This window comes from Condylura cristata, unplaced genomic scaffold (assembly GCF_000260355.1).
Source record: "Condylura cristata isolate star-nosed mole 26May11 unplaced genomic scaffold, ConCri1.0 scaffold00003, whole genome shotgun sequence".
In the NCBI taxonomy this organism is placed as follows: Eukaryota; Metazoa; Chordata; class Mammalia; order Eulipotyphla; family Talpidae; genus Condylura; species Condylura cristata.
Genome location: NW_004567104.1, coordinates 9,092,210 through 9,106,624, shown reverse-complemented (window position 1 = coordinate 9,106,624; position 14,415 = coordinate 9,092,210). Strand labels below are relative to the sequence as shown.

The 14,415-nt window shown below is 37.6% G+C and overlaps 1 protein-coding gene across 1 annotated transcript in view; it reads left to right on the top strand.

Annotated features, from left to right (window-relative positions):
* The window catches only part of SLC2A2 (solute carrier family 2 (facilitated glucose transporter), member 2), a 31,544-nt gene extending 17,818 nt beyond the window's left edge, over positions 1 to 13,726 (top strand). Inside the window, exons 5-11 of the mRNA XM_004675387.1 lie at positions 1,671 to 1,786; positions 2,691 to 2,853; positions 3,374 to 3,561; positions 5,626 to 5,730; positions 12,463 to 12,564; positions 13,233 to 13,436; positions 13,526 to 13,726. Coding sequence (XP_004675444.1) covers positions 1,671 to 1,786; positions 2,691 to 2,853; positions 3,374 to 3,561; positions 5,626 to 5,730; positions 12,463 to 12,564; positions 13,233 to 13,436; positions 13,526 to 13,726 — 1,079 coding nt within the window. The remainder of the gene's footprint in view (positions 1 to 1,670; positions 1,787 to 2,690; positions 2,854 to 3,373; positions 3,562 to 5,625; positions 5,731 to 12,462; positions 12,565 to 13,232; positions 13,437 to 13,525) is intronic.
* Positions 13,727 to 14,415: the final 689 nt, after the last annotated feature.

The window sequence follows — 14,415 nt, the reverse complement described above, 5'->3', positions numbered from 1 at the left end:
AAATCACAAAATATTTTTGGCAAAATTGAAAAGATTTGCTATCAACATTTTTAGAGCAACTTTACTGACCAAGCATCCTTCAAACTTTCTGAGCATTAAAATTGCTAAATATTAGAGGAAACCTAACTTGAATTCAGGTTCCTGAAGTTTCAGAGCTATGCACTTTTCTACACTGGTTTTTATTGAAGTATACTATTAGGTTATTTCACAAAGATAGTACAGCCTGGAATGGGGCCAAATACATGGATTTTTTTTTCATTTAAGACCAACAGACCATAAATTAAAGTCATTTGTAAATTCAGCAGATAAATGCTGTATTAAGTTAGATGCAAAAACTCATGTGACACATTAAAAACAATTTGAAACATTAATATATCTATATATTTTTGAAATAATATATCTATATACTAATATCTATAGATAATATATAGAGATATATTAATGTTTCAAATTGTTCTTAATGTCTCGCATGAGTTTTTGCATATAAATTAGTACAGCATTATATATATGTATATTACATATGATATATAGTATATATATTCCATAAATCAGTTTCCAAAAACTTCTTTTACACAAAGGCCACCATTCCTATACGATGGCAAGAAGTCTCTATTAGAAGATGTTCTGGCAAACTTATCATTATTTTTTTTGCATTGATTTTTAAAAATATTTATTTATTTATGAATACAGAACTGTGGCACACGCCAGAGGTGCAGGGGCGGTGAGAGGATTCACCAGAGACAGAGTGGGGAGCATAATAGGCAGATCAACGAAGTGCACTGCTGAGGGGGAGCAGCAGGTGGGTCAGGAGAGGTCTGCTGCCCCATGAGGGTCACCTCCGGGGTGGCGATCGAACTTATGCTGAAGTATCTTTGGCTTCTTAGTGCTGCACTTTAACTCACTGTACCAGAGGACCTGGTAAACTTATTTCTAAATTCTTAAGAAAATGCTTTATTTATTATTAGTCTCTGACTCTTTTTATGCACTCAGCATGTAGCTGGATACTCCACCAATTCCACTGTGCCTAACTACATCTGCATTGAACAAAGTTACAGAAGGTCTCATACATTTCAAACTCGTTGTATTCCTTTTAAATACCAAAAGCCTTTATTCAGATAAAATATTTTCTGAAACCCATCAAGAAAAAGAATAAAGAAGCTGGGTTGCTCTGACTGGCATAATTGGAATGACTTATGACTCCTTTCATCATCCTACAAACTACCCCCGCCACATCCCTGTCTGGAGAACCATATTGTAGAAATTTCTATAGGGATTGTAGTTCTCATACTAACGTTCTTGTGCATTGTGATCTTCGGTATGTTCTGACTCACCTCTACCAAGGATATTATGAAAATACTCTTAGCTCTATTTTCTAAAGAAAACCGAAGGCATTATGATATAAATTCAATATTTACATCAGGTACTACCATAAATAATTACAAATTCTTATTTAACAATTTCCTTCTATTCATAAATCCAATGAAAGCTTCATTTGGGGTCTTATCAAAAAATATCTTTGCTAAACTGAGTCTGTCACTGGGATCAAAGGTTTTTTCCTCTTCATGCACTCAGGAAGGGACTTTCCACCAAGATATCAACTGTGCTTACATCAAATTATTATTGCAATAGTTCAGGTTACAATTTAACATTTATGCTTATGTTTCGTGCAGGGCTCGTTTCAGGCTTGGTTCCCATGTACATTGGTGAAATCGCTCCAACCACACTCAGGGGTGCTCTGGGTGCACTTCACCAGCTGGCCATTGTCACAGGCATTCTTATTAGTCAAGTAAGAAATCCATTCTCACATTCCCTACTTTTCCCTGACTATATTTTACTCAATGTCTCTGACTGTGCACCTGTAGCTTATAAAGCATCATAAAGAAGGAGGAGAAAAAGTAACTGCTTTTCCCACAAGTAACAGTGGAGCTGGTATAAAGACAAAGTCTTCTTAGCTCAAAGCTAAACCATGACTCCTGCATGCCAGACTTTCCCCTTCAGGGTAATGATGGGGTTGGTGTTGGAGGTGACATGAAAAGCCAGGTCTTCTAGAATTAAATGATTCCATTTAGATTTCAAACAGTAACTTCAATTTTTTTTTTTTGGTTGCCTGGGTTTCCATTATTTTGAGCATCTTACATGAAATTTAATATGTAAACGATGTGCCACAGGAGTTCTTATTCATCTGGCTCTACTTTTTCCTTCTATTCGTGCATCAGTGGGAGTCCCTGGAGCCCCAAATCTATGACTATCCAGAGGATAAACTTCAATAAAAAGTACAAAGCTGGTATCAGCAGAGCTCTTGTCCTACCTATGCAACTCCATTTTATTTAAGTTAAATAAAATAAACTTTTAAATTTTATTTAATAAGTTTAAAAGATAAAATTGTTAACAAAAGTCAGAAGCTATGAGTGATTTTGGTGTTATATATCAAAAACTGTTCTCAAAAATTTGGTTGATGCCTATCCTAAATGTCCCATTGGATGAAAGCAAAGGTAGGTGGATTCCTTGGAAAGCAAATGGGCCCTAACTTAGTGATGCTGAGACACACTAGTAATAGTTTCCACTGTCTGCATACTTGAGTAAGATTGTCAGAGATTACAAGTAAAGAGCCAATGTACCCTTTTAACACATTGTTGCAGAAGGCAAACCCAAAGTTCTGTGCAGGTGATGTGCTTTTCCTGCCTTTTCAGATTGTCGGCCTGGAGTTTATCCTGGGCAGTCAGGAACACTGGCACATCCTGCTGGGTCTGTCCGCTCTGCCAGCTGTGCTCCAGTCTCTGTTGTTTTTCTTCTGTCCAGAAAGCCCCAGATACCTTTACATTAAGTTGGAGGAAGAAGAGAAAGCTAAGAAAAGTAAGTCTGAGGGTGGTTTTTCCTTCTTCCTATTGCTTTTGAAACCAGTAAAGGGCAACAGTGCTCCAGAATGGTGACTGACGAAAGTGGCACCAGCGCTTTCCAAATGGATTCAGTGGCCACACATAAGAAGAATATGCAAGCTTTCTTTAAATGTGATTGGTATGTGCCATTTGGCATCCGTAAGGCTTCCTTGGAGTTTATCTTGGGCAGTCAGGAACACTGGCACATCCTGCTGGGTCTGTCCGCTCTGCAAACCGACATGCAGAGTACTGGATCCCACCAGGAATTTCTGACAGACATTTCCAATATTATGCTTCTATGATAATGAAGATCATAGCTGTCTTTGTTAGGAGAGGAAGCCAAATACTTTCTCTTTAAAAATAAAAAGTAGATTTAATTGAACAACAAAATATTCCCAATGCATTGCTATTATGTCTATAGCTCTTTCATTAAAATAATTTTTAAAATTATTTTGTTTTAAACTGAGTTGTGTCAACCTGATCACATTGGGAAACAGGCTTGAAAAGACTAAGAGGCAGCGCTGATATCTCCAAAGACATCGCTGAGATGAGAAAAGAACGAGATGAAGCAGTAAGGGAACAGAAAGTCTCCATACTTCAGCTCTTCACTAATTCCAGTTACCGGCAGCCTACTCTAGTGGCACTGATGCTACACATGGCTCAGCAATTTTCCGGAATCAATGCTGTAAGTTTAAAAGCACCCCCAACTCTTACAACCAAAGGGAATTAAGACAGAGTTGCAAAGAGGTATAATCATCAATGATACTATATGTATTGTATTAACATGAAGGTAAAAGGATAGAAGATAATAAAAGAGGGCAAAGGAAAATAATTATACCAAAGAAACATTACAATGGGGTTTATAGATAGTGAAATATCAAATCTAGGATTTCTGACGGGATAGGCAAATGGAACCCATGGCACCCTCTACCTAGTTCATGGAATATACGAGTTAGATTGTGCAAACAGTTCCTTGCCAAGAAGCTTTCACTCTATTTGGGGAGACAGAAAATAAAATGAACAGAGTGAACTGGCATCTTGTTGGTGAATGAAGGTAGCAGATAGTATATAATTGAAAAACATACTGAGTACTAAGTGATCTAGTGTTTAGCTTTTGAATTGAAAGCCTTGCATCATACAGAATAAAACTTTTGCTGGCAATAAACTACCAGAAGAAGGGGAAAAAATCAGCATTTGTTAAGAAACTAAAGAACCACTTACCCTTTTATTGCTGCTAAGTTTTCTCTATAGTAAGCCAATCCCAGATCCATAAGGGTCATTTGAGGGTGCATGAGGGGTACACAGAGATCTGGGGGAGACAAAGAAAGTAATTCCCATTAGTTGAAGAAAAAGGAGAACTGACTCATGTCACAGCCTGATTACTGCTCCGCTGTCCTCTCCATCCTCCTTGAAGGGGGCCTTGGTGTTCACTTATATCTACAACTCTATTTGACTATTGGGTCCAGAGACCAGATTTGTATCCTCTGTCTCTGCTCTGCCTCTATATCCATTGGCACAATACTTAACCTCTCTGAACCTCCCTGTTTAGCTTCCCTCCCAGTACCGGGATGGAGACATCTTGGCAATGGTGGGCACCCTAACAGTGATGCTCTGCTCTGCATGCATGCCAGCCTCTCCTCAGTGAGCACAGTCTGCGCCGTCCTCGGGCATGAGCCCATCTGCAAGAAGAGGTGCCAACTGAAAAACATGTTCGGTTGGAAAGGGCTGACATAGGACTAGAGAGTAACAGATTGATCTAGAAGACTATTGTAAATCCCAAGCTATACCTAAAGAACACAGGCTATTAGTGAAGTGGTTCACCAGATTTTTCTATCTCTGCTGAAATTAGTGGAAAATTTTAGATTAAAGGTAATAGTGATTAGAACTCCTATGCTCACTTGTGAATGTATAAATTGACCCAAATTATTTGGCAAACAGCTTGGAAGTGTCTATCAATGCTGAGCATATATGTATACTATGGTCCAGCAGTTCTATTCTTGGTATAAATATGGACATATTTCACCAAAAGGATTATAGTAGGGTGGTCATAGCAGCACCATTCATAATCACTCCAAATGGCAACTACCAAAATTCTCATTGATAGTAGAATGGGTAACTAAATTGTGGTATAGTAATACAATAAAATACAATAAAGCAATGAAAATAAACAGCCAACAAATATACACAACATGAGTAAGACTCACAAAGTTATTGTTGAAGCTGGATACAAAATAATATATATTGTGATCCCATTTATAACTAGTCTAAGGTTAGTTAAAATTCATCTACCATGCTGGCCAGTAGAAGACTTTCATTGGAAAAATAAGTGGATTTTTAGGAGTCTTCAGGAGGCAGAAAATTATTTACTTCTGGGTCCAAGTGCTGGTTATGCAGGTGTATTCAGTTTGTAAAAAGAAATTTAGTAGATTATTTATACTACCTGTACTTTTTGACAATTTATACTGTAATAAAAAGCTAAAAAAATTGCTAAATACAGAAGATGCAGAGACGATTCACCAGAGACAGAGTGGAGAGAAGAACAGGCAGGTCTACTGAAATACACTGCTGAGGGGGAGCAGGGGATAAAAAAGGCAAGGTCCCTGGCTAGGGATTGAACCCATGCCACCATGATATGGGACAGCCTGACAGAGCTAACTTTAACCCCAGTGCCACCAGAAGCCCAATATTTATTGTTTTAAAGTCATCAGTTCTGGTGTTCTTGTTTTAAACTAACCTGATTGCTTTGCAGATTTTCTACTATTCAACTGACATTTTTCAGAAGGCTGGAATCAGTAAACCTGTTTATGCAACCATTGGAGTTGGTGTTGTCAACACACTTTTCACTGTTCTCTCCGTAAGTGAATACCTAAATAAATATTTAGTTTTCCTTCAGTCAAGAAATATGGTTTTAAAAATAGGAAAACAAAAGTGTAATGTAAAAGTGGCTGATGACATACTGGCATGCGCAATGCATCTATGACCCAAGTAGATCTGTAACTAGGGCATTCGGGCACACCCAGAAGTACTGTGGTTTCATTTCCATGTCTCTGAATAGAGCAAATATTTCCATAAACAAGTCATACAAATTTTGGTTTTCCAGTGCATATAGAAGATATGCTTCCCCTTTAGAGTTATCTACTACATGTGTAATGGCATTATGTCTAAAAAACAATGTGCATGCCTTACTTTTTGTTTTTTGGTTTTTTTTGAAGATTTACTTATTGATGCATACAGAAATGGGATACAGGCCAGAGGTGCAGGGGCAGTGAGAGGATTCACTGGAGACAGAGTAGGGAGCAGAACAGGCCAACTGACAAAGTACACTGCTGAGGGGAACAGCAGGTGGGTCAGGAGAGGTCTGTCACGCCATGTGGGTCACCTCTGTGGCAGTGATCGAACCCATGCTGAAGTGGCTTTAGCTTCTCAGTGCTATGCTTTAACCTGCTGTGCCACCAGCGAGGGCCCATACACCTTACTTTGAAAATATTTTTTTGTTAAACAATGCTAACATCACCTGAACTCTCAGCGAGTTGTCATCTCTGTGCTGGTGGGGGCTTCCATGTTGCTTCCATGTTTGGGGCGGTTGACTAATGAGGACAGTGGCTGCTAAAGGTTGGGGTGACTGTGGCAATGTCTTAAAATAAGACATTGAAACCTACTTGCTTTTTTCATGAAGTGTTTCTCTGTAGCATGTGAAACTGATAGCATTTTATCAGCAATAAAAGTTCTAAGAGTTTGAAATTTCAAAATTAGGATCAATCCTCTCAAACCTTATCAGCTAAGCTGATAGAATGTGCTAAAGCCTTTGTTGTCATTTTTAAAGTATTCAGAGCATTACAATTTTAAAGTCCTCATCTATTGAAAATTTAAATGAGATTGCAGCAATTCAGTAACATCTTCAAGTCTATTTCTGGTTCTCTCGGTGTTTCTACCACATCTGCAGTTCCTCCACTGAACCTCTCAGAGTCATCCAGAGGGTTGGAATCAGCTTCTTCTAAATCCCTGTTTAGTTCAATATTTTGACCACCTCCCATAAATCACAAATTCCCCTAGAGGCATCTTGAATAGTGGATTCTCCAAGTTTAACGTGCTGAGACCCATGGCTGCTGTAGCCTCACTAATGGTGTTTTTTAAGTAATAATTACTAAATGATAACACTTTAAAATCATACCTGATCCTTGGGTAACAGAATGGATATTGCATTATTGTAGGCACAAAAACCACATAAATCTTAACATAGCTACCAGAGTTCTTGAATTTAGTGCATGATCAACGAAAAGTCATATTTGTTTTTCTTCTGAGCAATAGGTCTCAACAGTGGACTTAAAATATTCAGTTAGTTATGTTGTAAACAGATTTACTGCCATCAGTCTTTGTCCTTCCATGCACAGAGCATAAGCAAAGTAGATTTTGCAGAATTCTCTAGGGTCCAAGGATTTTTAAAGTAAGCATTGGCTTCAACTTAATGTTACCAGCTGCACTAGCTCCTAGTATAATATTAAGCCTGTTTTTTGAAGCTCTGAAGCCTGTCGTTGGTTTTTTTTTTTTTTTTTTTTTTTTTCTTTCCCTCTAGCTATGAAAATAACAGGTAGCACCTTCTTCCAGTAGAAGGCTTTTTCTTCAGTGAAAATCTGTTGTTCAGTGTAGTCAACTTCACCAAGATCTTAGCTAGATCTTCTGGGTTGATATGCTGTATCGTCTATATGAGCATTTGCTGCCTCCTTTTGCATTTTTGTCTTATGGAGACAACTTCCTTCCTTGAACCTGATGAACCAAACTTTTACTCTCTAGCTTCCTTCCCTCTCTCAGCCTTCATAGAATTGAAGTTAGGGCCATCCTCTGGGTTAGGCTTGGCTTATAGGACTATTGTGGCTGGTTTGATTTCCTATTCATACCACCAAAACTTTCTCCAGATTAGCAATAAGGCTGTTTCACTTTCTTATCACTTGTGTGTTCATATGCTGGCACTTTTAACTTTCTTCAAGAACTTTTCCTTTGCATTTACAAGTTGGTTAATTATTTGGCACCAGACACTTAGTTTTCAGCCTACCTCAGCTTTTGACACACCATCTTCACTAAGCTTAATCACTTCTAGCTTTTTACTTAAAGTGAGTCCTATGCAACTTGTCCTTTCATTTGCAAACTTAGAGGTTCAATGTAAGATTATCATTGGCCTAGTTTCAATTTTGTTGAGACTCAGGTAATAGAGAGGTCTCAGGAGAGGGAGAGAGATAAGGGAACAGTTGAAGGAGTAGTCAGAATACATAAAACATTTGTCAATTAAGTTTGTCATCTTACCTGGATGTGGTTCACAGTGCCCCCAAAACATGTACAATAAGTAACATCAAAGATCAGTGACCATAGCATGCATGGTATAACAGACACAATCTTAAAAACATTTGAAACATCTTGGGAATGACCCAAATGGGACAGAGGGCACAAGTGAGCCTATACTTTTGGGAAAATGGCATTACTAGAGTTGCTTAATGCAGAGTTTCCACAAATCTTTACTTTGTGAAAAAAAGGCAACAAGGCAAAGCACAATAAAGCAAGGCAAGCTTTTATGTGACTAATAAACTACAGAACTAAAATTGGAGTAACTGGGCCAGTTCTCTTTATCTGCTGAGATGACATGCAATCATTCATTTGTGAAATAACTCATTTGAGGACACAGAGGAACTTTTTTCCTGTCATAAATAGCTTGGTATCTTCTTTTCTCTGAGCTTAGGCCTCTGGAATTAGCCAGCCACTTGTCATTTCTATCAACATTGGGTTTTCTAACTGGGTTCTTCTTGTCAGTTGAAATTCTTGTTTAATCCTAATGTCTTGAGGTAAACATATTAAAACAATAAACAAGTTTCTCTCTAATAGTTATCTAAGCCTCTGGGAAATGAACCAGTTTAGCTAAACAACAAATTCCTATGATGTTAGCCCACTGGCAGAGCTTCTAGGAGCTCACCCAGTTATGACATCTGGAGATACATACACGTCTTTATGATACTATGAGAAGATGGACTACAGGTGGTATAGTTGAAATGTTATTTGTTTATAAAAGTCAAATGTTAAAAATTTTTGAAATGTTATCTTTCGAAACATTTGTTTCAAATGTCATTTGTTCAAAAAAGTCAAATGTTAAAAATTTTTGAAATGTTATCTTTTTTTGACAAGTGAAAGCAGTCTCAATACCAGGACTGAATGTCAGATAAAAGGACTCATGTAATGTCTTAACAATAATATTTAATATACTCTAAGAAATTAAAGTCCCACAGCTCCCCAAGTTATGAATTCACCCCAGATTGGAGGTTGTGGGGCTTATTTTTATCTTTGACTATAGGACATTCAGAAAGCTTATGCTTTTCAATTTTGATCACAATGCAACAATCTGCTTAGGCAGTTGTTTTTCATTCTCTGCCCATGGACTTTTAACTGTTAACTTAGGGTGGTCAATAAATTACAGCCTTGCCATCTAGACCAAAAGGCACATTGTCCAGACCACATTAAACAGTGCTGGACCTTGGAAAGAGGAGGAAGAACAGATAACAGGGAACACTAGTGACTGTGTCTATGTCTATGAATAGCCAAAAGACAACACTAAATCAATGAAGGCATATTACTATAGCCAAGGAACTATTCACATTCTTTTGTCTTCTGAGATAATATTTTTTACAAATCCTAAAGCAGCATATTTCTAATAAAAATAAGATTAAAATATTTATATAAGATTTGATGTTTAGCAAAGATTGGGTATCCCAAACTCTAGGAATGCCTAATAAGGAAACTACTGCAGCATTTCATTTCTGTCTTCTCCATCCTGAACTACTAGTGTGGGAGCAGTTGTTCTGAAAATAAGTTAATTGTTTTTAATATACATTTTAAAGTTTAACCTTTTGTTTTGTGAAAGTTTTTGAACAACTGCGTGACATAATTTAAAAATCAGCTCCACAATTGGAGCTGGAAGGCATCATGCTTAGTGAAATAAGCCAGAAAGAAACAGAAAAATACCAGATGGTTTCACTCATAGCAGGAGCATAAAGGATCGGGGGTGGGGCTGGGGGGGATAATAATAATAAACAACTATATACCAGAGACATTTTATGGAGGTAGAGTGGGAAATAGGATCAAAAATGGCGGGGGGTGGGAGTGCACAGGACTATGGTGATGGCACACAGGTAAACTGGTGATGGGAAGTCTAGGGGGATTACAACTGAGATGGAAAAAGGCACAAAATGATGTAAAAATAAACTATTATAATTTTTAAAAAAAATCAGCTCCATAATTAACTCTCTAGGATTATAGGTAACATATAAAAATTTTAAATTATCTTTGTTTTTGAGACATTTTATTTATTTATTTATTTATTATAAAGATTTATTTATTTGTGCATACAGAACTGGGGTACAGGCCAGAGGCTCAGGGGTGGCTTCACCAGAGATAGAGTGGGGAGAAGAACAGGCAGATCGACGAAGTACACTGCTGAGGGGAGCGGGTAGGTCAGGAGAGGTCTGCCAGGCCATGTGGTCACCTCCAGGGCAGGCAGCAATCGAACTCATGCGGAAGTGGCTTTAGCTTCTTAGTACTGTGCTTTAACCCACTGCACCAGCAGGGAGGGCCATTTTTGAGACATTCTAATTTCAAAATATTCAAAAAGAATAGTGTCTCAGTTTCACTCCAAATTTAACCGATGTCAACAAATTCCATGTATCCACTCAAATCATGACATGCAAATATAATATGCACTAAAAATATGCTAATGTTTCACCAATTTGGACAGAACATCATCAATCTTTTTCTCCTGAATGAGTATTTGGGAAGAGAGATATTCTCCTAATTCTATACAGAATTATGTTCCATACCCTGTATTTTCTACCACTAATAAATTGGTAAAGGGATCTTGTAGTAAAGGGATCTTGTAATCACTTAAGAAAAAAACACAACATGGGAAGTGGTAGGTTTAGGGTAGAAGCAATCGCTAGCATATTCCAAGTAGCACCCAGGATGTGAGTGAAACTCACTGGCTGGGGCAAAAACACGGATTGTGGTCAGCAGACATCATCAGCTGCTGACTCTCCCTGTCACTCTCCTTGAGTGCCCACCTGGCCTCAAGGAGGCCATTTCACTCAATTTTACAACAATTTTGTTTAGTTTTTATTATCCCATTAATAATGGTTGTTTGTGCCCTCCCTAGTGATGCAACAGGTTAAAGTGCAGCACTGCAAAGCTGGCTGAGGCCGCCTTTGTACAAGTTGTATCCGTGTTCAGGTGATTCACATAGAGCAGCAGACCTGTCTGCCCACGCTCCCCTCAGCAGTGCACTTTGTCAATCTGCCTATTCTGCTCCCCACTCTGACTCTGGTGTACCCTTTCACCACCTCTGTACCTCTGGCCTATACCCCAGTTTTGTATAAGTAAATAAATCTTAAAAAAAAAAAAAAAGTTTAGAAGAAATAGACAATAAAAATCTCCTGAATCTGAAGAAATGCTTTAAATTGTCTTGGTAATTTGACATAATGTCAGTTATCCTAGTGATAAAATCAAAATATATAAATAAATTTATGAACTTGTGAAAGGTTTGTATTTCCATTTCCTTCTCAGTGATAAAAGGTGAGCTGTTTGCGTATCACCCCAAGGTGGTTTGAAACTCAGATATGAAATACCTCTGAAATGAAGGGGCAGTTATTGTATGTGAAAAGAAATATGTGTGAGATATTTTCAGAGCCAGAATTCACTATATTAAAGATATTGGATTACTATTTATTTACTAATAGATTTTGAACATAGCTAATTCATTCAATGAAGTGAGAAATTATGATAGGTAGTTTTATGTGTGTGACTCACCAACCTTGACAGCTGGATCAGGTTCCAAGGATCAAAACCAAGTCTATTCAACAAACTGTAGTCTTACCGCATTCATGAAAAAAAAAAAAATTAACCAAAATAATCAATAACAGAATGAGGATAAGAGAGCACTTTAACCTTTTCCTTTAAAGTCCTATCTTTTAAGTACACAGCTCATTCCTGGCACCAGGTACATTTAGGTACACAAAAATAATGCAGACTTAACTATTTGGCAGCATGATTAAACTCCATGTGTTTTCAGGGTAGTGGTCATAAGTTGCATTTATTAGCAGTAAGAAAGTTTGATAAGAATAATTGATATCTGCACATTTAACTGTCTCAGGTTTCTTCATTGCAAAACTGTTGTGCTTAAAACTTAGGATAATTCACAAAAGAGAAGTCAATATTTTTTTTTTTTTTTTGTCTGTAGAACCTTCATATTGTAAAGGTTTAGGAAATCTATTGGGAGAGACCCAAGTTGTAGAGCCCTTAATATTTTACCCAAGGGGATAATCACAATGTTTCTATCTCTAGAACAGCCAATTTAAATCCATCTAAGTAAAACAGATATTAGTTAAATCTCTGTTTATTGAGATCAGCTCTGCCACCAGGAAAAGTTACTTCCCTCTTCATGCTGCTTCTGTAGCATGGGAGAACAGAACTACCTCCTTCGAGTTGAAAAAATGTAAGTAACCTCTTGGGCAGTAAAAATTATGCAAGTAAAAAGTCAATATTTTAACCACTTTTCCAGGTATTCCTTGTGGAGAAGGCAGGGCGCCGTTCTCTGTTTCTAACCGGAATGAGTGGGATGTTTTTCTGTGCCATTTTCATGTCAGTGGGACTCATACTACTGGTGAGTTTGGTGCCTACACTGAGATCTTTGGTTACCATACGATAGCATATATGCACTCCAAGTTAAAATGTTTTGCATCTCAAAAATATTTGAAAATGCATATGAAATGGTCAGAAGAACAGCATATAATACAAAGGAGAAATGTAAAGACAAAGGAAACTAGTTTTGTTGTGTGCAAAGACTGAGTATCAACATGTAAACATCCCTGTTACCCAAGGAAGCTGTGAAGCAAAATGGTCTAAGCATAGACTCTGGGGTTAACCCCAAGTGAGTTCGTCTGCTGCCTCTTCCACCTGCCAGAGTAACATCTCTAGGCCACCATCTGTATTACTTTTTCTCAGAGGGAGGGTCATGCTTCCTGTCTAGTAACCTTAGTCTCAATTGGTCCAAGGTCACTGGATTCTTGCCATGCCTCTTTCACAGGAAAAAAATGTATAAGAGTCTTACATAATCCTGAGAGGATTTCCTATATGGGACCTCAAAATATCTGTGGTTGACTCAGACTGGATTAAACTTATCTCTGACTATAATAACTTGCACTTAATTAAACATAAGCCCATAAGGAAGGGAGCTCTGTCACCTCTGAACTCATGAGACTCTATCTAGATAAAGAAACATCCAGTGTGCCCATTTCTACTTAGGGTTTTGTTTGTTTTTTTTTTCCTCAGAATAAATTGGCTTGGATGAGTTATGTGAGCATGGTAGCCATCTTCCTCTTTGTCAGTTTTTTTGAAATCGGGCCAGGCCCCATTCCCTGGTTCATGGTGGCAGAGTTTTTCAGTCAAGGACCACGACCTGCTGCTTTAGCACTAGCTGCATTCAGCAACTGGACCTGCAACTTCATTGTCGCTCTGTGTTTCCCCTACATTGCAGTAAGTGGCCTAATGCTGGATAAAGTTTTTGAACAGAAGATAAGATCAAACAGTTGCTCATTAGAACTCTGTGTTTGTTCTCCACACAGGACTTCACTGGACCTTATGTGTTTTTCCTTTTTGCTGGAGTGGTCCTGGTCTTTACGCTGTTTACATTTTTCAAAGTTCCAGAAACGAAAGGAAAGTCCTTTGAGGAAATTGCAGCAGAATTCAGAAAGAAGAAAGGCTCAGCCCCAGCAACAAAAGCTGCGGTAGAAATGAAGTTCCTTGGATCTGCAGAGACTGCGTAAAGATAACCTGTATCTTGACCAAGCAAAATGGGATGAAACCCATGTGTTTTTAAGTGATGGTTCTTAAAATGTTTTTTACCTTATCTTCAAGTATTGTTTTATTTTTTATAGAACTTTTATGGCTCTGATTGGAAATGTCATCCAATGTTACCACAGAAGTATTTTCTTTTAAGTTTAGAGAATCTATTTTTGATAAGACTGTAATTAATTGAACCAGGGAGTCCAGCATAGTTGCCACATTACAGGGCAAGGATGGTTCCAAGTTGCTAGGCCTGTCCTTTAGAAGATTCTCCTGTAAGTGAAGCAGTTTCATGTTATCTTATACTATTGCTTCATTAAGCATGTGACTAGAAACCTAATACAAGTTGTATTAGAAACCTTTACAAATTGTAAAGATAGAACTAATATTTATATATTTGAATTAGATTAAGATTAAGTTGAAATATTCTTATCAACACATGTCATATGAAAAGAGACATAGCTAGTGGCAGATAGGTCTGTGTTAAAATAGACCACATTCCACTTCTTTCAGTCAGTTTTCGCTTGTGCATTAAAATTCATACTTTGTTTGAGGCTTTACCTTGTCATGTATGTGCATATACAGTGATTTATAAAGAAAGACTTTGATTTTTGGTTTTTAGACTTGGGAAAATATTTAGTTCCTTTGTTCCATGACCAAATGGTTTTTG